This window comes from Bombus vosnesenskii, unplaced genomic scaffold (genome assembly GCF_011952255.1).
Source record: "Bombus vosnesenskii isolate JDL3184/JDL3185 unplaced genomic scaffold, Bvos_JDL3184-5_v1.1 scf7180000013266, whole genome shotgun sequence".
Taxonomy (NCBI): domain Eukaryota; kingdom Metazoa; phylum Arthropoda; class Insecta; order Hymenoptera; family Apidae; genus Bombus; species Bombus vosnesenskii.
Genome location: NW_022882926.1, coordinates 4,250,393 through 4,274,009, shown reverse-complemented (window position 1 = coordinate 4,274,009; position 23,617 = coordinate 4,250,393). Strand labels below are relative to the sequence as shown.

The 23,617-nt window shown below is 43.0% G+C and overlaps 1 protein-coding gene across 1 annotated transcript; it reads right to left on the bottom strand.

Annotated features, from left to right (window-relative positions):
* Positions 1-662: 662 nt before the first annotated feature.
* On the bottom strand, positions 663-23,617 carry LOC117243490 (cell adhesion molecule 2-like). The gene is made up of 5 exons (XM_033511019.1): positions 23,145-23,617; positions 12,610-12,818; positions 8,895-9,123; positions 8,014-8,313; positions 663-5,749 (listed from the first exon to the last, which is right to left on the bottom strand). Exons 1-5 carry the CDS (start codon positions 23,203-23,205, stop codon positions 5,649-5,651), a joined length of 900 nt encoding a protein of 299 aa, XP_033366910.1. The 5' UTR covers positions 23,206-23,617; the 3' UTR covers positions 663-5,648.

Sequence of the window (23,617 nt, the reverse complement as noted above, 5' to 3'; positions counted from 1 at the left end):
AACGTTACGCGCCTTTCTTCGTTGAAATGCTCGAGTCTTTAATTGGCGAACTACAAGTCAGTCACGTAACTAGTGCTCTACGAGCTAATGAAAGTCCCAAGTTTTTCTAGTTGTTACGCCGCCCCGTTGTGAAAGTTTCCATTAACGAGACCGAAATGGATCGCAACGTGGAAATATTTTTTCTCTCTTTTTTCATGAAAAACGAACGCGAGAAATTAGATAATTACGGAAACCCGATAGTTTGTGCATTAGCTCGTTTCGACGTTTACCGGTTCGTTCTGATTACGGTGCTGTTAACAGAAACGCGAAGAATGCATCGACGTGACATTAATGCAGTGTGAAAGAGTGTCACCGGTGCCAACGAGGTCCTTTGATACTCCTTAGTTACTTATCATCGGCAAAGGGAGCGTGTCGGCGATAAAGGATCATAGACGGCTCGGAATAAGTCCGAATAAAGACTCCTGAAGAAGGGCGTGCGCTGAAAAAGCTACCGTCTGTCTTCCGGGATCCGTTCGTTTTCACGGAACGACCTGAAAGATAGAAATTGCGACAAAGGAAGAGTGCCGTGGCTCGAAGAAACCGGTTCTTGAATCTATGAAAGCAAGGAAACACAGGCAACTGGCAGCATGGCTCCGGAAAAAAAAGCCGCGAAACATCTCTTGTCCCCTTCCTTTCAACGTTTTTATTTATTAAACATCGTAATATTATAGTATGTACAATAATATACCTATCTAATCTAACGATATCACTGCGATTACAGATTCTTCCAGGGTTTATCTTCTCCCTCTGTTTAATTCGTTCACATTTGCGTCATACGCTCTCGTTTAGTATCGTCGATTAAAAGCTACAGGCTGCCAAGTGTGTCTACGACGCGCCGTTTTCGTTTCTTCATTTTTTCTTTATTTTTGGTAATCGCTTGCACCGCCGAATGGCCGTTTCGCTGTATGTAGCGAATTGTCCGCTTGTGAATTTTTCGTTTAATCGGCTAGTCTGTCGTGTCGAAGACACGGAAAGTATATGGCGTCGTTCGTCGCGGTAACGCGTGCATCGCGAAACGAGTCGAATCGCGTCGAAAGAGAATCGGGGAAGAATTAAGTGCGGCGTTTTCGCAGAGCCGCGGTCGCTACTACCGTCCTTCCGTATTTTTCCTTTTTTCCACAGTTTATGCTGGCAGCGCGCGATATCACATTTTCTCTGAGGAGCGATGAGAAGACCGCGAATACCGGAACAAAGTGGCCGGCACAAGGGTAAAGCAATTTGTACACAGTCAAGGGAGCAAAATCGAAGCCGACCAGCGGAGTGTGACAACCCCCCAAATCGAATTCTATTCGCAGGCGCAATTCTATTCGCGACGAGCCTGTCCAGTCGGAACGAACAGAATCCGGAGTTTGTTTCGACGCGTTTCTCTTTCTTTTCGTTTCCCTTTTGTCCCGGCGGAATGCTGCGTTTACCTCGTTTCACGTTTCATACGCCACGCAAAACGCGACTTATCAACTTCGAGAAACTCGCGGAACATCGATGCGCGGACTGACCTCGAAGTGCCTTCTTTCACTGTTCATCGATTTCCATTAAAACGCTGACTCTAAGTCGTCCCCCGAGAACTTTTATCTTTTCATACGACTATCAATTACTATAGCCTGCAACGATTCGGAATGAAATAAGTTTTTTTCCTTTCCAAAACTCTAAAACGATTTATCGTAGCAGTGACAAGGCGACATAAGCGAACGAAATTACCGGACGAGATTATCCGCAACGTCTCAACGTGTTTCTCGTTTTAGAAACAATCGGTCGAGTACATCGGCCAGCGCGTAATAGAATTTCGCAAGTTAACTTCGAGACGCTAGTAACAATAGGACGAATAAATAAAAGAAGAGAACGAAAATAAAATAACGTATGGTTGGGTTGCTCGTGAACGCGCAAAAGGTAAACGCAATTCGCGAGGTGAGATCGAGTATACGATGTTGCTTAATGGACCGCGACCTATCCGTTTCACGTAGTTTCCGCTGAAAGCGAAGAAAAATCCCGAAACTTTTACTCCCCCTAAGGTCCACGCAATTATTCTCTCGAGTGTACGCGAACGAGGCCACATTCCGTTTCGTCGGCCGCACGTGTATCGACTGGAACTTCCATTTTACCCTCGAAAAACTTCCGGATCGTTGACTGGCTTCGCTAGAGTTTCAGCTCTAGCCGTCCCTTGTTCCCTCTCTTCGCTTCGACCCCTTTCGACTTTTTCGACCATTCGCGCGCATCTAATCCAAGTTGGAGGAAAGAATCGCCACCGTGGTAGGAACAGAAAAATGTGAGGGAGATTCGATTTGTGTTGGACGCGAGGAACGATCCGCGCGATACTTTCATCGGGTATCTGCGAGGATATCACATGGAAACACACACAAATAGAAAGTGAAAATTGTCGTCGTTTTATGTCGCGAACGAAGTAGATCCAGACCGATGATCCGTCAATCCCAATGCGGTTGCTTATAATTACGTGTGTAGACGACAGAGCCATTTTACGGTGTCACGTACGCAGAGTCGACGGGAAGCCTTTGAGAGGAAGGAAAAATGTACACAGTAGTAAAAAGATTCATAGGGCTTAGGGGGGAAAGTCGTCTAAAAGTTCGAGATACATACATACAGAGTTTGCGGATCATCGATCAGGATGAACGACGGAATAGTCCAACGAAACTCTTCGATTGCGTGGAAAACGAAGCAAGATCACCGCTTACTTTCAAAAATTCGACTTATTGCTTTCGATAGTTCGCTTTTTCGTGCGCCATTCTCGACGATTCGCGAGTAAAATCCGAATATTAGCGATGATCTGGCGTCCGATAATTAAGCCACACCGACGAAACCTGACGCAGGTTCGCACGTACAGTTTGTGGGTCGTTCACACGGAACCACTTCGGCCGCGAAACTCGATTTTCACGCGGTAAACGCGATTACTAGATCCAGCACACCGGTGTTCAGACGAGAGAGAGAGTCGGAGCGCCGTGACGAGGCAGAATATCGCGTGGCACGCAACGCGTGTGCACGCATTTACGCTCGCGTCGTCGGCGTGTAACTATCATCACACGGCCACAATTTATAATACAGACGCTATGTACAGGTTCTCGTGTTTGGTCGTCGACGCTAATACCCGTTCAACCAACGGCAAACAGACAGATCTAGCGGGCGACATCGTCCGTCGCGTCGTAGTTTGCCAGCTGTGTTAGCTTTCAATTCGAACGCCCAGCTATGTTCCGTGTAGTCGCACGCGGAGTACCACTGTCTTTCGCTTTCCGCTCGCGTTTGTCCAGACGACGTCGTTACGACGTGTAACGACCGTAAAGACAGATCGATCAAACGTCGCAGAATTTCTCGCGTCCGACTCCTGGTTTCGCTACGATCGCTTCCGAAACTATCGTTGACGAGCGCTTTCGATACGAATAACGCGAATAATTCCTCGGAACGAAACGCATCTTATTTACTTGACTTTTGCTTACAAAATTTGTACGTTTTGAGGTTCCTTCGTTTACGAGTCTATCGTCGGAGTAAAATGTTTCGTATAATTTTAAACAAGCTTGCGTTCGAAGTAAAATTGGTCAACGGATAATCACAGAGGCACGAACAAAATCGTTTAAAAGCTGGAATCCGTTTGTACAGGGCGAGCTAAAAATCATCCGGTTAATTCATCGAATATTCGCCGGTTGACACGAATCGATAAGCTTTATAAACGAACATCGTAAACGTTTGGAAATTAGAACGCGACTGGTCGTCGTGAATTCCGCTAGCTCAAAGCGCAACGATTATTTCGACTGGATCGATAACAATAATTCCCCGTAATTGTTTTCAATCGAGAAATGTTTGCGTTTCTGACTGTTAATCGGCTGGAAGGGATTTGCGAGCGTTTTTCGTCCGACACGCCACAATGATTCACGTTCAGCCGCGGTAGCCGTAATGCGCTCGCCCCGAGATATATTAACATTCGTATCACGCGTGTAGCTGTCACGCGGAACGACGATATTTTCTCCTCGAATTTTAACGTTTATACTTGCTGGGTACGCGGCAGCTCGTTAAAAATCATCAGACGATTCGACGTATAACGCGTGTTACCTGTCTCGCTTGTGGTCCTATGTGACGCGACGAAAAGACGAATCCGTCTCATCGATTAATCAACGGTTTTCGAGACCGCTGTCCCATTTCTCCTGTATTACTTTCGTCAACTGGATAGCCGTGTGTCCTCGATCCTCGAAAAAGGGACGCACGAGATCTTGCAATCTAGTCACGTTTTATTTCCTCGTGAATGCTGTCTCGCGCATCCTGCATTTCGTAGATTCGACCAGTCGTGGAGCGTGCCGCGGGATGGTTGTTTCTCGGTTTTACACCTCTCGTAAATCGATTTCTCTCACTGTGGTTTATCGAATCCCCTTTGTTTCCTTTCCAACGGAACCAACTTTTCCTTGGCATAGCATCTTTACCTTCGGTATTAGCGTCGACGTTCTTCTAACTATACGCTTTTCGACCAACATACAATATATTCCAGCATTCTCGGGACATACAAACACATTAAATCTCGATACGCCGATTATCGGGGAACGTGTAACGCAGCGTTTTCTCCGCGTTTCTTGTTTCATCGTTCCCTCGTTGCGATCGTATACGGATCGCACGCTATCAGTGGTAACCACCAACGAGATGAAATACGAACGATTGTGACGACCGCGACGCCGTTCGGGAAGATCTGTGCTCGTTCCGCGAAATTTATTCTTGCATTTACAACGAGACGACGGGGAACCTTTGTAGCTGTGGTTGACCAGAACTGGATGACCAAAATTAGCGTGAATGCGACTCACTGACAGGTACAAACATACGATCGAACGTGAAAGTTGTAAACTATGTCGGAGTAACGGACTCGCCAGTGCGAATAGTTACATTGCGTTCGTGATATTCTATATCTCGAGCACGATGTTATTAGATAGACACGCGAAATTCGTAGATCGATTCGTTCCCAGTCCCATTGATTTTTGCAAACAGTAGCGCGATCTCAACGTGACTGTGGCCTGACAAACTCGAGCTCTGTTTAAGGGGCAGAAGACACTGTAAGGGGACGCTGTAAAAATATCGATTTTCTATATTTCGACTATAAGAAAAACTATACGTGGGAAATTATGGAACTATACGTACGAAAATTATCGTAGGAAAAACTTATTGTCTATGGCCCCACGTACGGCTTCTTTTGATTATAGTTCCTTTCCTGTTTCTCATTAGCGAAGTCCTTCAATTTTTTCGCAGTAGTTCAACATTTTTTTCACCATGTTGCTATTTTGTTATTTTTCGCCTACATGGAGCTATAAACGAAGGCTTATACTTTCTAAATATCTTTGTTTTCTTCACAACTTATCAACCGCATGACCTGTAATCGTCGCCAAGGTGGATGCATCGATGTCGCAGCGAACACCTTGAAATGGAATACGCAAAAAATGGATGGAGAAATTTGTTTAAACGTATACATGGTAACCGCGATAAACTATAAATTGATTTACTCCCGTCATTTGCTTCGTAAAAATTCCCAAATTTTTCCCCTAATATGTACTTTTGTAGGTCGTTACAGTGTCTTGCCCGCTTAATCGTACGAGTGGTAGCAGTGACGGTGATTAGTTTCATTCGACGTTCATTTACATCGACGATATGTACAAAATGATCAGAGACACCAAAAGACAGCTGGAGGATAAAATAGGTCCCGCCGTTCCGGTCTGCATCGCTTCTGGTCGCTCGCCTGCAACAAACAATTCACTCGTTCTCATCTTCGCCTAACACGCTTCCATTCTCTTTCGTCGGGATTAAACAATTTTCTTATTATCGTTACTACACATAGTCGCACGCAGAACGCTTTGTTCGACTTTCTCGCGTGACCGGTCCTTCATCGGTCTTCTATTAAATTAATATTGGAAGTTGTGGGATTCCTGGAAGTCAGCTTGTGGCGAATGAGGTTCAAAGATCAAACGGCTTTGATTACGCTTAAACACGACGAACAGCTCGGTTACAAGCGCTTCAATACATCTTATTAGAAACAAATTACGCGTATCTGTTCCACGAGAAAATTTCGTTGCAATAGTTAAGAGAACCGAGTGTTAAATTGTATCAACAGCGAGATGTTTCTCCTTTCCCCAATTATATTATTCATAATTTCTATTCGTGAATGTCGCATTAATGTACAACGGTACATCTCGGTTTCTCGACTTTAAAGAAGCCAACAAATTCTAAGAAGGGAAAATAAGTTTTTCAGGATAAACGAGATGTTTTAAGGGTAAAAGATAGCGAGATTATTTGCGTTGCTCGTGAAAAAATATAGGTGAACGTAGCAAAGAGTAACCTAAATCATTCATACTAGTCAGTGAAATGGTATCGAGACGTTTTAATCAAAGCTCGAGGCATCTTCGAAGAAAAGATTCGTCGAAATGAATGCGTAAAGAGAGAGGGAGAGGAAGAAAAAGAGAGGGAGACAGAGACAGAGAGAGAACAGGTTTCGAGAATTAGGACGGGTGGTTTCGCAAAAATATCTTTTCAACGTTTCCGTGAATTTTTTCTCCGTGATATTTCTCAATGGTACTTTGACTGGCAGCACAGTTTTGAAAGACTGGAAACGGTGTCGAAGTTCCGTTCGTTGCTCCTTTCTTCGTTAAACGACGCCCACGGCAACCAGAGTATTTTATGCGACGGATTGAAATGCAATTTCCGCTCGATTTTGGTCCGGTTCGTACCACTTCCTAAGAATTCCTTGACCTGCGGACGTTGGAATCCGCGTAATTTACACGGACTGAAATTTGTCGGCTGCGATCGACACGCCTCTTATTGTCCACCATGGAACGACTTACCTTCGCAAGAATTCTTCGACAACGATCTATCTCTGATGGAAAATTTTCTGTATCGATAACTTGCTTCAAGATCGATGTAATTACGTGTTCGTAATTGCGCGAAAATGTATAAAGAAAGTACGATAGATCGCGATCACTGAGAGAATGGAAATAAGAGGAAATAACAGTGTTTATTAAAAATACCAAAAGGCAGGGACGGCAGTACGAAACCAACGGAAATACCGAAAATTTTGTTTAAACTTGCATTAACGCAACTATCTCTCGAGACGTGTTTCATCGAGAAACGGCGAACACCATGGCAAACATTCTCGCTACGCTGAAACTCGTTTTGCTCCGTGAGAGCGTCACTGAATAAACATGCAAAACTTGGCGATTGCGTAATTGCCAAGTTCTGATAGGCTGATTGCGAGGACCCAGATGCCGAGGAAATCTGGGAGAGGACAGGTGCAAGCGATACTCGCCGAAATTTTCCAGCTGCCGACGAACGGAAATAAACGTGCGAATTAACACACCCACGAGCCAGGTTCGCGAGAATATTAACGGGTTAAGCGAACACTTTAACGGGATGGTTTATGCAAAAGCGAACGTCCCCCGCGAAATTTCTGTTCGGTTGGTCGATGCAACTGTTCGTGTTACACCATCCAGAGTTCGCAGACATGGTCGTTTCAAATGCTCGAATCAGCTGTGAAACTCGTTTCGGACAACGGACAGAGTTTTACTTACTACTACCGTTAACGACGATTTCACTGGACAGTGCTAAAATAATTTCCTCCCGTTTTTACGACTCGTTGGCAAATCGTTGCGAGTATATACTATTTCGCGGAGCTCAGACCAGTGGAACGAACTTTCCGACCATAAATAATTCTGTACGTTATGAAAGTCGGAGCCGTTTGTCTGAGAAACATTGTCCTGTTAGGAAGAGTTGTATAAAATCGGATCGATAGAAAATATTTATTATTTTTTTTTTATTCCCAGATATACTAACGAAGATATAAAAATTCAGTAATTCGCTTTTACACTCGGATCTGTATAAATATTTACAAATCCACCGGTATTTACTTTTTAACGGGAGATTCGAGAAAACCAAATTGATATCCGGGTTAACGCTACGCTCGACGATCGTTACGGATCCTAAGATTACGTAATCGTGCGTGTAAACACTCACCATTTAGGACATGAACTTTGATGGACGCCGTATTGGCGTTGCTGGGTTTGCAGCTGTACTCCCCAGAGTCCGAGGGTTGCGCCGTCTGGATAAGGAGCCAAGAGGTGGTGACGTCGCTACCCTTTTCGGTTATCACCGAGACGCCGCCCCTGGGACTGTCATAGCTCAAAACGTTCTCATTGTAGTACCAAAAGATGAAGGCTGGTGGCTCCGAGCTGAAGTGTATGGCACACGTCAAGTTTATCGTGCTGCCTGCACCAACGTACAGATCTGGACCTCCGAGTATCGTCGCTGTCGGTACTGTGATAAAGAACGACTTCCTTTTTTTTCACTCACGGTATTTTCCTCGATCGTTTCGATCACTCATATTATCCTTACTGCACTACGCCTACGCGATACGAAAATTCACGAGCCGAGGCAACTATTCTCGCGAGAGTGACCTCTCGGAGACGATATTCACCGAGCCAAGAGCACGAGGGTACTTCACCGATTCGCGAGAACTAACGAGCCAAAGCTTTTCATCGAAAGCCAAGGTCATTGTAATTGAAATAACGAGACCCGCTTCGGTCGTATCGTACTCTCCAAAATTAGGTTCAAAAGTTTCTCCCCCGGCGACGTTAATACATCTGGATCATTAATTTATGAAATGTCTCTGCAAGAAGAGCGCGATTTCAAGGTAACGAGCGTATTCCATATCCTCGTTGGAAATCCCGAGAAACCGATGCGAAACGTAATAAAAACCGGTAGTTTCGTTACAGTCGCCATACATATAGATTACGTATAGAGATTCTAATTCGAGAACGTGACAGAGTTTGAAAATTATTTTACGAACTCTGCAACGGTATAAGTAGCGCATAATGTAACGGATGAGATAAACTTACCGACAACGTTTAAGCGAAATTGGTGCGACTTGACGGGAATAGTGGAGATCTGACATTCGTAGAGCCCTTGGTCTCTCTCTTGCGCCCACTTTATGCAAAGAGTCCATTCAGACCATTCGCTATTTTGGCCTGTATTTTGTCTGTGAAGCGCTTGGAATCGCTGATCGCTCGTGTAGGTATACGCCCCTGCCGTTAAAATGTGAATATCTCTGTGCCTCACCCAGGATACCTTTGCAAACGGAATTTCAAAGTGGGTTCAATGATGGTAATCGAGGAAGATCGAGCAGACTGCTTTGAATAGACGCGACCGATCGTTAAGCGAATTCGCTGATAACAATATACAATTTCTATCAAAGTTCAGACGATTTGCCTCCGATACTATTCGCTGGATGAAAGACATGGAGATGATGATAAAACTTACGTCACATAAATTGTCTATGCATGACACACGTATTAAGTCAAGACAGAATTAAGCTACCGAATATCGCAACTGGCGGAACAACTTTGGAAAATCTTTTAAAAATTTCTTGTAAATCGCGCAGAGGGACGATGAACGTTGTCGCCTGATCAATATTTCACATTCGTTTTGTCATATCGCGCCATTAAATATTTCAAGAATCCGGGGTGAGAGGTCAGAAACTTCAATATGGCTGCGCTTCCGTTATCTGCAAATATTTTGCGGCTGGCGTATAATACATAATTTGTTCCGACGATAGGGACATTTAAACTTCGGCTCCTGTTGAACTTTCACGTCTTCGGGGACGACGATAATTTCATCAGCCATATATGTGCTCACCTCTACCGAGAAAGTAATCCAGTAAACTTCGGAGAAGTCTGCCTCGGTAAAGTAACTTTCGTCGTGCAGACGCGAATATACCAAAATCCGAAAACGGACGAATCCAATCGACCGGTATTCATCCGCTTCTACTTCCACGGTAAACCAAAAGCCATCTACGTACACTTTAGCGAGACTTAGGCGAACGAATACGTAGAATTTCATTCGAATCTCTCGGAGACCGCGTCAATGTAAGTCACGCAAAAGAAAGCTTTCACAAGAAGCATGTCTGGTAAGTAGAATTGCAATTTTCAGAAATGCACGCTGAGAAGCAACTAGCTTTGAAACGCAACAATTCGATCTGCCATACTTTACAACTGGCATTCGATTCAGGCTCTTCCTCAGAGGTATCGACGTTAAGAGAATGATTCAGAAAAATTGCCGAGATTCCCCTCGTCTCTCATCTTTCAATTAGAATCGTTTCCCTTGCAGCATGGTTGTAGGTAATCGTCAGTGGCCAGTCAAGATACCTCACTATGACGAATTGCAATGAAAGTCAAAGACGGATATCGTGTCGTAGAAATTATTTTGTAGCCTATTGGCGCGGGAAATTGACTTTTCCGCCAAAGAACTATTAGCAGCGCAAAAGGGAAAAGGTAATCGGATAACCGATTCATCCAGCTGGGCAATCTGAATCGCTTGAAACGCGCCAGACCGAAGCACGACTTCGATGTTCGTGTTTAATTCGACATTAATAAAAGTCTCGACGATTTTTCTGTCTACGACCTCCAATACCGTGACCTCGTGGATTGAAACTCTTTCGATTATGCTCTAAATGGAGACTGATCGCTTTAAAAGACGCGACGAAAATTTGTTCACCCGTTAACTCGTTCGTTTAAATTGATAAATATCCCGGAAAATGTAAAAGTTTCGTATTATTAATTTTGAATACTTTTAACTCTACCGAAGGTAGTTATTTTTATTACGTCCTTAACGCTTGTTAAACGATCGATGCCTGGCAGAAATTTGAACAGTAAAATCAAGAGTATCGCGCGCAGATATGAACAATGAATTTTATTAGTTCGTCGACCTACCGTGTACTCGGTTCCTAACAAAACGCCTGTACAATAGCCGTCGCAACAACGACGAGAACATTAATAATCGGCACTGAAAGTTGGTGCACAAAGCGCAGGTCATTTGCGTGAGAAAGCTTATGAATCTTCGGTCTCGCACGTTCACCGATACATCTTCCGTAATTTATCCCTCAATGTAAACCGGGAAAGGCAGCTGCCTCCGGCGACTCTGAATTCGCGTACGAACTCTACGAGGACAAGTCCGTGTTACCACTACTTAGCGTATCTAGTCGAAGAAGTTTAGAGGTTTGACAGCGTCTAAGGAGTTGCTATTTCTCCCTTGTATCTCATATAAGGGAACAGGAACAGTTTGACGCTTTCGAACTTAGCCATCGAAACGACGATACACCGCGACACCAAGGTAACCAAAGCTGCGATAGTACGTTCAAAATTATGGATATGGAAGAATGTAAAATAAAATTGCCACGTACGTAATTGAAAATGGACTCTCGCGTCCTCTGCCACTCGGATATATAAAAATGCCACGAAGACGAATAAAAAGGACAGCGTTGCGTTCACTGATGAATAATACGAAAGAGTCAAAGCGTCTGGGTAGCGAGCGAAGTGACGAGAATCACGTATCGAGGAAATCCGTATGACCTAGCAATTCGGACGTGGGGCAAATGGAATTTCACGGCTGACGCGGAACAACGAATGAAATTAAGGTACGTCGGCCCTCGACTGTATAATGAATTTACTTAATACGGTTTACACACCCCGAAATACCGAAATTGAACGGCCTTGTTTCCGCGCTGCACCCGTATTTGCAGCTACGATCTCGTCTCTTTTACCCCGATCTTCGTTGCACTCGTTCTTTCGGCGTAATTTTATTCGTATATTTGCTACTAATCAAGCTCGAGCTTGTGTCTACGAGCTGCAATGTATTCGCAGCTATGAAACTTGCTGGGGAAACGAAAGTAGAAGATTTAATAACTAGAAGATAACGCGATTTCTCTTTCGAAAAAAGCAGACAACTTAATCAGACGAAACGGCTATTTTCAGAGATTCTAGCTGCTATCTTATAAAATTACGAACGATAAACTATCACAGAAACGATACTCGTTACCTTCCTAAAATCCTATCCATGCAAGTATGTTTATACGCGATAGCGTGAACATCGAATATGTAAAATGTTGTTTCAATGTTAGAAGCTGACACTAAGAAACTACTTGTCCAGAATCCTCTTAGCTTTATCGTGACGTAACATCTGCTAGCTAGTACAAACGAGATACTTACTTGGTAACAGAGTTTCAAAGGTGAAGCCTCGCATCGAGGTACACGCGTCATATAATAATTCGAGACCATGATCGCTGCATTATAACTCGAATATCGCGAATACCTGCGCATTACTTTCGATCGACCAATACCTGCAACGTCGGAACCGCGAGCTGCGATAAAATTGAGTTTCCAGTTGCCTTAAAGGTCGATTAGCGTCCAATCGAGCCCGAGCAACTCGATTATTTCCTGCAAATCGCTTTCCTAAGGTCCTTACGAAGATCAGGTTTCCTCTCTTGTTCAGCGAACGGTGCACCGGCCTTTGTCGTGATTACCTTACTGCCACAAATTTGTCGAAATTCCGTGGAATAACGTGCAGAATATACGAGCAAGCATTTTTCTGGGACATTAAGCTGTCTCTAGCAATTGTCCGCGTTATGCCAGCATTGCAAGTTAGAAACAACTCTCGAATGGAAATAAATGTTCGACAACGATTGGAAATTGCCCCGATGGAAGAGCACGAATTCTTTCGTAACGTCAACGGACAATAGAGATCGGAATCAAAGATGATCAATGTAACAAAGGATCTTACGGTTTTGTCGCCCAGGTTGCGAACTCTACACGTGAGATAAGCGGTCTTTCCTATTAGTGCTGTCACGTTGGTGTTCTGCGAGTAGTCGAACGTAGGTTCCACCTTTGCTTTCAGCCCGGAAGGATCTGCCAGCAACTGGTTTCGCGGTCTATTTTGACCCGCGTGTCGATCCATGTTGTCTATCGTACGATCTCCTAAACTGAGTGTATCTGTAACAATAAAGAAAAATTGCTCGATCAATCGTCCTTTTTTTGGTAAAACTTCTGACGGCGGTGGACATTCGTAAAAACAATGGCACGAACGTTTCAACGGACACCGTGGGGAAAAATGCAATCATTTTTGGTCTTAACGCCCAATAACATTGTCCGCGAGCATATCGAATAATTGACTTTAAACCGACATACATACCCATGTTTCTGTTATTTCACGGTGATGAAGTGTAACAGGTCAAATTGCTCCGGTTATTGCGCGCGGTTGTCGAAAATCAGATTTCGCATTCGAGTCGTGTATTAAATTTGTTTCGTCTTTCGATACCGTGGTTAAAATGTTTATGAAAACATAAATACCAACTCCTAAATTTCTCCGAAAGACCGAACATCGGTAAATCGTAACTCTTGACTATTGAATTATCTATTAAAATTATCGAATATTAATGTTCCTTTAATTCTGTATTTCCATGGTAATCGTTACTGCGGTCGTTCTCTGCATTAAATTGGCCCGCACGCTTCTACGAGATTGGCTAATAAAGATCGACTAAAAATTTACAAGCAATAAATGACACCACGAGCTATCGTTAATCGTTTCACCAGATAAAGAAAGCCAGCCAAAGTTGTTCATTAAAAGACGAATGAATTTATCGCATCTGTTGAATACCTAATTTCGCGAAACAGGGTGTATGCGGAAGCGACGCTTTCATTCGCCGTTGTTCTTTAGTCGAATTAACGCGGAAGAAGGAGTAGGAACATTTTAAACGGAAGATAACGGAAGAACTATTACGCGAGTCTGTACTTAAATAAGCTGTTCTACGCGAATACAAGAATAGGGGTACTTTTAATAGGAAAACGCATATAAGACTCCATAGTTCATTGCTTGGAGAAACATAATAGCCGTTGGTTATATCTATACTCGGAGGGAGATTAGACGGAATTAGATTAGATCAGAGCTCATTACACTTTGGCTTTAGAGTGAATTAGATGGAGAATGAGTTGGCTGAGAACGGCGAAGGGAGAGGCGTCCCCTCTAGCTCGCAGGGGTTGTATCGTTCAACGTTGTTTTTCTCGTAATCCATCATGGGGAAGAAAAGTCCGATACAGTCGTCCAACCGCTTGAAATGCGTTTGCGATAACGTGGTTTATTAATATACATGAACAGCAGCCGACCCCCGATTCGCCCCTCTAGCTATGTTAATTTCTCGACGTACATTCCTGCGTAACTTACTTTTTCAATTGCCTAGCGTGAAGAAAACAAATTTTCCTTTAGTATTTTGCGTAACGTTTTATCTCTGTACCAAGGCTATCGATATAACTTACCTCTACATATAAACTTACTATCGGTTATTAATTCGAAGTTTAATTACAATCTTCGATTACTATATCCAAAGACGTGCAAATTATCGAAGAGCAACGTTTAACGATATTAATTATTCTTTGTCTATACAATTATTCGTATCGAGTGATCAGCAGAATAGGGATATATTAAATCCTTCGTGTACATAGTCGGGGGCACGTTTCTACTCGTAGATATTTTATGTGATTTACCACGTGCCGGTTTTAATTAATTCTGTAGCAACAACTAAGCTCCAAGAGCTTATAACGAGCTTTTCCGTGCACTCCGGAGGTCACCTGCCCGACTTTCCCAGTTTCTCTCTCTTTGTCTCTCTCGTGTATGAGAGGCCGCTTCCCACACCGACTTTCTAGCAATGTGTCACTAACACATTATTACGCGTACCTTGGTCGTTGTCAGACCTATCACATAAACAAAATGAAGAAAGGGCGATGAGAATTTGTCGACACGTTCACGTTTCGTGAGATAGAACGATCAGTATTCATAGAATAACGTGAAACGTTGAATTTCGTTCGAAAGCTTTCAGGACACGGCAAAGGGCGCAGTTTTCTTTCCGGCACGTACAATTTACTCGCTATACTTCCATTTATCTCGATGTACACGTGTTAATGGACTTTATTTTAGCAGCTTATGAATATTTATAGACATATGACAGCTATATAATATCATGATCTATTCAAGTTCGTACATGGGTACATAGATGATATATGACAGTTAATAAAATTCGCATTGTAAAATAAATAAATGTACTCTGACTTTATAGGAAGGATCGTATATCGATTGCATGGAGTAGCGGTTGATACGGTAATCGATGCACGTATTTCATGACGATAGAAATTTCTTGTGCACCGCGATCATAAATATGAGATTGGGGTTCTCGTTTGAATTACAATTGGTAACCTGATCCCGAGAAATTGTCACGAATATTTTCAAGCAACTGCAGCCGCACTGCGAGATACCGAAAATCGCTTCGCTAAAGCTACCACGATACGAATACATATATTCTTTCATTCAAGTGGTTGGTATATCTGTAATTCGCGCTATTTCAAATAGCCGGACGAATGAATGCTTCCCTACGCGGTTGGTCATGCGAATGTACACTGTGCAAAGATATTTCATTCAGGCAGCGTTCCCTCGAGTTTACAAAGAAACTCAGCCGCGAGATGACCGTAATTGCCAGAATGATTGAACGCGGTTAGTATTCCTTATCGCCGGCAAATCGCGCTTAATGGAAAATAACGATGGATCTCGTTGAAAGTTCCATCCGGTGAAAATAAAATTACACTCGTGGGGTCCGTGATAAATTGCAATGACAATTTTCAATGACTTATGGACGAGCGCTAGTGCGACAAATTGCGACCCATTCATTTTCAGCCAGGTGAGAAAAAACCGGATTCGTCGGTTCCACTCATCCCTGTACTACCGAGTGCCTTTTTTCTCTTACGCTGACTTCTGGTAACTGGACCCGCCGTCATTCGTTGCCGTTTGATGCGAACGGTGACTCGTGTTATGCGACGCAGTTATCCTCATCGTCGACTAAAAACGAATATTGCAGCCGTTGTTTCAGCGCATTAAGCGCTTGTGCGCAAAAACCGGCTATTATCACGGTCGACGTCCAGCTACCTAGGAATTCGAGCGTTTTAATTAGTCGAGTAAGCCGTAGGATCAAGCCTGGAGCTAGCGAGGCAGACGTCAAGGAAGAAAAGTATCTACTATTCGTCTCGAAGAGAAATGACCTAACCGTTTCACAAGGGAAAAGAAACGACCGGATAGCGGCGAAACGGTTGACACGAAAGTGCGGGTAGATATTGCATGTCGCGATTATTGCGCTGCCATAAAATGTACGGCAATAGAGAGGACGCATAACGATATTTCACGAATATTGAAACTTCATGGATCGAATGGCGGTAGGCTTTATCGCTCCGTGTGTCCTCCTCCGATGTGTCCAATGGTTATAACTTAATGCAGAGCCGTTTAAAGAATAGTGCGTAACGACTACACTGTGTCGTAATAATAGGAATAATAGATACTGCGTCTGTGGATTAACTCCGCAAGATCTATTATAGTTTGGTGCGAGCTCCAAATGTGCCTTGTTTGCGAGTTAAACGTTAACACCACTGTGTATGCTCTAAACGATGACAGAACTTCTAGGCTAGTTCTCTGAACGTAAGCCGACATTTCGGAATGTAAATCCGTTCCCTAATGAAGCACGTTGTATCGTATCCAACGATGTATATAACGTATACACAAATTTGTCCATCTATAGAAAAATGGTAATTAGAGATAGAGCGGCGTGTATTTAAGATCTGCACCGCTTTCAACTAAAATTCCCGATTCAACAAGGTATTTGCTATATTTCGGTGCAGACGATCCGCACGTGAATCACATTGGGGAGATTAAGATATTTAAGAGATTTCTAGTACGATGCCGGTCTGATTCTATCCGCATTTCGCCACAATTTTCAAGCAGGAAAATACTGAGAGGGAATTCCGGATTTCGTCGACGGCAATCTGAATATTTAGATCGGTCTGTCCCATCCGAGAGAAAGATCGTTTTCCTCGGAGTTACCGTCTTATTTCGACTCCCGCAACTTGTACTTTCCGGTTATGTTGTCGATTAACTTCGAATCGAATAAAATGCGCTGTTCGAGATTTACGTATATTTATGTACACTCATACGGTACTTACGTACGCGAGAAGACACTCGGAACAATCACGGCACAATGGTTGAAATCCAACAAAAATACCGTGGTTGACAATCGACCGAAAAATACATTATTGTCGGAAAATACGATAGAAAAGGGATGCGAGAAAAACGCACCTATTCCACGAGGGCTCTGAACGAACGGGTCTTCATCGAGTTATTTCACGGTGGATCATCGCGAGATTCCAATTCTCCGCGTTGCATGAAAACCCCCCGTGAAAGAATTATCCGGCGCAATTTCACTTCAAACTTCATCGGCCTGCGTGCCAGTAAAAATACAATTGCCCCACGCAAATTGAATTAATTTATGCAATAAAGGAATTCGTGAGGTTAATCAGCCACTGGGACGCGCGCTCGAGAAAAATGAGTACAAGCTGTTCTTTTCAGGACGCGGTAAATTATTCCGCCAAGTCACGTGCGTATTTAGTGTAACTCAGGGAATTAAATGGGGTTGGGTGAAATCGTAAGGCGGCACATCGGTCTCCCTCGAATGGCCAACCCGTTAAGCCCGCAGGGTCCGATAAATAAGTTCGATAACAGAGTTCTCCTTATCTTTTAAATAGGCAATGTAATTTAATCACGCGGACCTGGTCGCGTGACACGTCACAGATTTGTCTCTGGGTGCGCGTTGCGCGATTGCGAGAAATAAATAGCGCGGCATACGCGTACGTGGTTTGTCGGCATAACTTTCGCATGCCGCTGCAGAGATGATTTGTAGGTGGAAGCAAGACGCGAGTAAAACGACGGCAATATTGATATATGCGCCGCGATAAGTTCCAGTCACTAGTTCGAGCGCTCGAGCAAGATTCGCGCAGTTTCCAACCATTCTCGTCCCATTTATGTTGCCTTTCTCATTACCACGGATATTTATTAGATAAAAATCGATATTTGCGTTTGTGTGGCGTTCGAGACAAACAGCATGTGGATATAAGGGGAAAATTCGAGAAAGAGTTTCAACTTTCTCGCAAACAGTGATTATAGTCAAGATAACATTAGTTTAAATTATCACAACTGTGTCGTCTACATTAATATCATCACACATACGAAGGAGGTTAACGACGTACGTGTATGTTATACGGTTGTCTTGGAGCAACGAAGAATCAACGTGTCACCGAAATATTCTGGATACGATTGCAGCTGCTACGATCGCAACGAAAGGATGATGGGAAAATTATTGATAAGGATTGGATGTATTTTTTAATGGATACTAGTTTAAGAGTATGATTTATTTATTAACGGAGATTAACAGAAACGATATCGAAATCACAGAATGGAAATAAATTTCACAAAAGGATAAAACCGCGAATTATATTTACACAATAATACAATTGTAAATACATTCGTAGAAAATGCCAACTAAATCCATCCGTTCCACCATTGGGAAGGAAAAATCAACTGAAAAATTTAAATAACAATGACGCCGCGCTTTTGTAATTTATATGGTTGAACCATCACTACGCAATTTTTAGCCACGTTATTTGTTCCGTTGACGTTTTAAACTTCCGCTGGTCGGGCAATTATAGCTACAACAAATAAACATTCACCGTCGCAACGATGGTAGATGGCTAATTTAAAAAAAAATAAAATTCAAAGATAAATAGCCCTGTCTTGTAAAACAACGATATATTGATCGTGAGTTATAGTTCCAAATTAAATGACAAGTTATTCTTCAGAGAATTATTGTTCGCAGAGAGAAAGGAGTACAATTTGTTGTTTGTACAAAACCTCGAAGAATTTTAACGAGAAAATGATCGCGAGAAAGAAAAATCCGTAATCGTCGCAAAATTAAAACTATAGGTAGTACAGGGTGTAATATGCAGCGTGTGAACAAATTTTCTTCCGAAGGGATAATAAATTGCCGTGTCGCCACGGAAGGTTAAGGAGCTTTCCAATGCACATCCTTGCAATCTATCGCCGTATCAGACCTATTAGAGCCGTTAACGATCTCAGATCAGATTTCATTACTTCATTCCGCTGCTACGAGCTGCATTGCCTCGCTCTCGTGCCGCGTCACCGAAACGGAGAAAAGAGAAGAGAAGAAAAAAATACAAGAAGGATGAAGGAAGAGAGGAGGACAAGGAAAAAGGAGAACGTTTCAAGAGAGTAGCAGAAGATAAAAGCGATTAATTAAGGCTCGAAGCGTCCCTCAAGTTTTTTTTTTTTTTGTCTCGCATCCACCCCACGCTCCACACAGCTTCGTCTGGAGCTACTATCTGTCTATTCTCTCTTTTCTCGTGTAAATGCAGTGTGCAAAGGTCGATTTTGCCCATCTACCATGAACACGAGCCGACGACACGACGTATCCATTATAGAACAAGTGGGCCACGTCGCGAAATAATGGAACGGCCATGATTTTGTGAGTTTATCGTCAGCCGTCACGTGACGCGGAAATGCAGCAGGAGACTAGTGCAGACTCCCACGCTTAAACGGGTCGAGGGTGCTCGCGCTTAGGCTCGTAATTAAAACACGCCGGAACTTAATGTTTCCTACTTTACAAGGGCTTTGAATTAACAAGGCCGCGACACCATGCACGCAGTGTGCCGCGCGTCTACGTACGTATCGCCAAATCTTTCCAAGATGTCCGAAATTTTGACAATTTTCTATGGAAGTGATATTATCGTATTATATCCAAAATAAACATAAGTTTCATCAGCGAAGAAATATTCAGTGTAAATTACACGAGGAGCGCTAGCGCGATGAACTGAAAGTTTGAAGGTTCGTTCTTTCTTCGTGATTAGGACGAACAAAGCGAAAGCTGCTGAATCTCGCAAGGTGTGAAAATAATTACCAGCTACTTTATTTTCCCATTGGTCGGTCGCGTCTCCTTCGAAGCGCAGGAAAGACTGGAAGAAAATCCGGTCGAGTAACGAGCAGCGCTCCAGGCTACGAGATCGACTCGAGACAAACTCTTACTCTGGAAGCGGCGTTTTATTATTGCGAAAAGTTATTTCAAGGTTCGTCATTCTTTCCGGGTTTCGTAGTAGCGAGATAAAGCGATTCCGAGGAAACGAAGTTTCTTGCTCCCTCCAAGGGGGCTTCTGCGACCTAAGCAACTTCACCAATTGACAGAGCACCTGCCAACTACCAAGAAACGTTATTTCAAAGTAATACTATACTTTCCGATCGGGCAGACCATTGAAAGTTTCATCGAATCGGATTGTCGAATATAAAATTAGCGCGATAATGAGAAATCGCTGGCGCACGCGAAATGGTTTTTCTAGAAAAAGTTAGCGACGGAACTGCTTTTTACTACAAACCACGATGATCGACTTCGGCAACGTCCCCATAAACGGATTTACAATTTACTTGCTCGGAGATCGAATTACGTAAATATCAATTTGCTACCATTTGACTTCGTGTTTTCGACTTTGTCGTTCGCTTTGGCAACACTGAAAAGTTTCCACGCGCGAGAATTATAAAAAGAAAAACAGTGCATCTCGGAGGAATTACGAAGGAAGATTCTACCGTTTTTATAACGGATGCCGAGAAAATGAGACGAACTCCTTGCAGTTTCAATTTCGCTAATCCCCGTAAACGATCTTTTTCCCTCTCAACTACGCGCGAATGAAAATCATTCTTCACTGTAGATTTACTCTTTCCGTGAGCAATCGAGCGAGCAAACCCAAGACGAAACGAATCATCCCCTGTTTTGTAAATGAATTTTCTTTACGATCATTTGAACGCTCAAAAATTATAACAAATCGTTCTGCCACAAAACGGCAGTCACGATCGGTTTCCTTAAACTCGCAGAGAAAGGAGGATAGTCCAATTTATCATCCAGATAAAGGAATCACAATGGTTCCTCCGTCGACCGAGTTCGATAGCATCCACCGAAACCTACAAAACTCGGCGGCGACGAAGCGAGACAATAAGATAAGATTTCCAAAAGTTTTACGTTTGGCCGGGATGCCCGTGTGAAAAGAAATAGCCACCAACAGAATTGTGCGGAGACACGGAGACGCACGCGACCAATAAATACAAAGGCTGCGATTAGAAGAAGTATCATTTCTTCTGTATAAAATAAGTTACAATTTCTTGTCGAAAGTCACATTTTCGTGCTTTTCTCTTCTCTTCTTCCCTCCCTTTTTTTTTTCTTCTAATTCAACCGCCCTTAATTTTGTTCGCACGAGAAAATAAATTCCAATTTTTTTAACGTTGAAAATCGAGGTTAACGATAATTGAAATTTTTATAACGAATCAATAGTTGAACTTTAGCGAATACAGACGAATGATTTCATTAATACAGAACTACGAGGAAACTTGCTGATCAAAGCTCAGTTTTCAATTCCCATTTGTGATGGTTCTGAGTATCGGGAAATCCAAGCTTTTCGCAACGCGTAGTTTTCATTGAAATAAAAAATGAAATCAAATCGATTTTCCCCCTTACGAATCTTATCAACCGTACCGATTTTTTAACATCGTAGTAGCTTTGCGATTACCTATGTTATGCACTCCACGATCCCGTATTTTAGCGAAATTTTCCAAGTACATATTTTTTTTCTTCTTCTTTTTTTTTGGTTTCTCTCGTTTTATCATGCTAATGAAAAGGGGCGAAGGTTTTTTGCAAAGAGCTATTCTATTATCCGTCGGATGAATTTTACTTGCATTGTTTAGAGCCAGTTAGCTCGGTGTACGTAAAAATAACGACATACATAAAATGCATCGGATTTTACTACAGCTATTAGCATAAATTATATTGCAACGTCGTTGTTGTAAAATCGTACATTCTTACTAGTGAATTTGGACAGCGAAATGTCGCTGATAACTTTCCGGGCTCGTTTGTATCAATCGTTGAAACGCGTAAATGAGATAACCGGCCGTAATTAACAAGCAGGGTTGTCGATATAATATTTCGCTTTAATTGTAATTAAAGCCAGTCGCGTAAAACGAATTCGACTGTGAATTTAATCAAATCTTGATCATGAATGTGTCAATGAACCCACAAAGCGATCGAATTAACGGAACGGAATGATCGACGAAATCGGTTAAGTGAGATTTTATAGTAAAAACGAGAGCCATGCGAAAAGTGTTACTAGGTCGTCGATTTACTGACACTAGAGATAATCATTTTTCCGGATTTATGATAAAAATATCGTTCACATCCAAGAAGTCGAGAGTGGAGGAAAAATATGTTCGCAGGCTTGAAACAATGTATAGGACGCAATTTATTTCACGAGGAAATACTTTTGAGAAATGATAATTGGTGGTAAAAGCAGAAAAGACACTCCACGAGAAAGCTCACTACTCTCGGCGGAGTCATTTTATAGCCGAGGATATGAGCGGTTTAATTTCAGTTATTTTCAACGAATTAATACGTTGCTACCCAACGCATTAGCATTAGCGTGAAGTTGCGTATCTCTACACTTGCTGATCGTTGCATTCTCGCAATTAAAGCGAAACATCTGCGAACAAATCCCAATCGGAAGATCGGGGAAATAGCCATAAATAATAACGAGGTAACTGTATCCTTAGAGAGCGTTCTGAATGAAAAAATTGTTAGAGCACCGCCTGTACTTGCCACTTCTCTCAACACGTGGAAACATTTCCCGCGATCTTTAGCAGCTTACCCGAAACTTTCGCGGTTCAACTTTACACAGTACCAGGCAAACATTTAATTTACTGGATTAAACTTTGCGCGGATTATACCGTGAACAAAGTCTGGCCGTGGCCGGGTACAGTATCGAGCCAAATTACCGAAGTCGTTCGTCTAGAACGTAGGAACCTCTAAGCGACAATGTAAACGGAGTGTGAGACGCGGAATAGAAATCATCGCGCGAATTCACGCTTGAGAGAAATAGTCAGGTTCGATTTTGAAAAGGATCGCGCGCGTGTTCTATGTGCATAATACGTTTCTGAAGCGCGCCGCGTCGCGCCACTTTGCGTAATTAGTTTACGTGATCGATATTAACAGGACTCGTGTAGTCGACGACGACCGTGTTGCGTTTCACGCCGGAAAGAAAAGGCTATCTCTCTCGTAGCGTATCATTCCCAAGGCAGGGCCACAGACTTATGAATAATGCATACGATAAATTCGCGTCGCACGCACGCACGCACGCCGGTAATTCCATTAGCTGTACCATTTTGCCGCTCTATAGCTGCTACGTTTTCAATCGAATAACTTCTACTCGCCCGTTAGATCAGGTGGTCAAATCTCGACGCGAATCAGTCCAAGGTATACCGCAACCCACACGCTGCCCGACTTCGATCTAAACGGAGCAACGTAATCGTTTCTAATATTCAGAATATCGTTTAGATTAATTGATAATTACCTTCTGTACACATAAAGAGTATGGCAGCAATGGACAGCCTCGCCTGCCACCTCAAAGCCATGTCCGCGACTATTTGATGGCGCGTTCACTTTGATATTAAAGCGATTCACATCCTCTTCATTGGATGACAGCACATCGTCCATCCACTGTCATGCTAGCACCACGCGGCAAATTCCTATCGCGGTCGTGTCGACATTCCACGAAAACGGTGTTTACTCTTGACGTCCAATAAACGCCACGAGATTCGGTGACCCGAGGGTCACGCGAGATTAGTTCAATTTCATTCGTTCCGACACCACGGCTCGTTTGCTCGACCAATTCTCCTGACGCCCACTGTTTTCGTTCACGTTTCCCATAGGACGTTTTCGATGATTGCGCGGAAATAAGCCGAAAATAAATACACACACACTCGCCTGGCCGGCGGTCGATGCTAAAGTTTCAACACTACCACTTTTCACTCGTCACGATAGAAA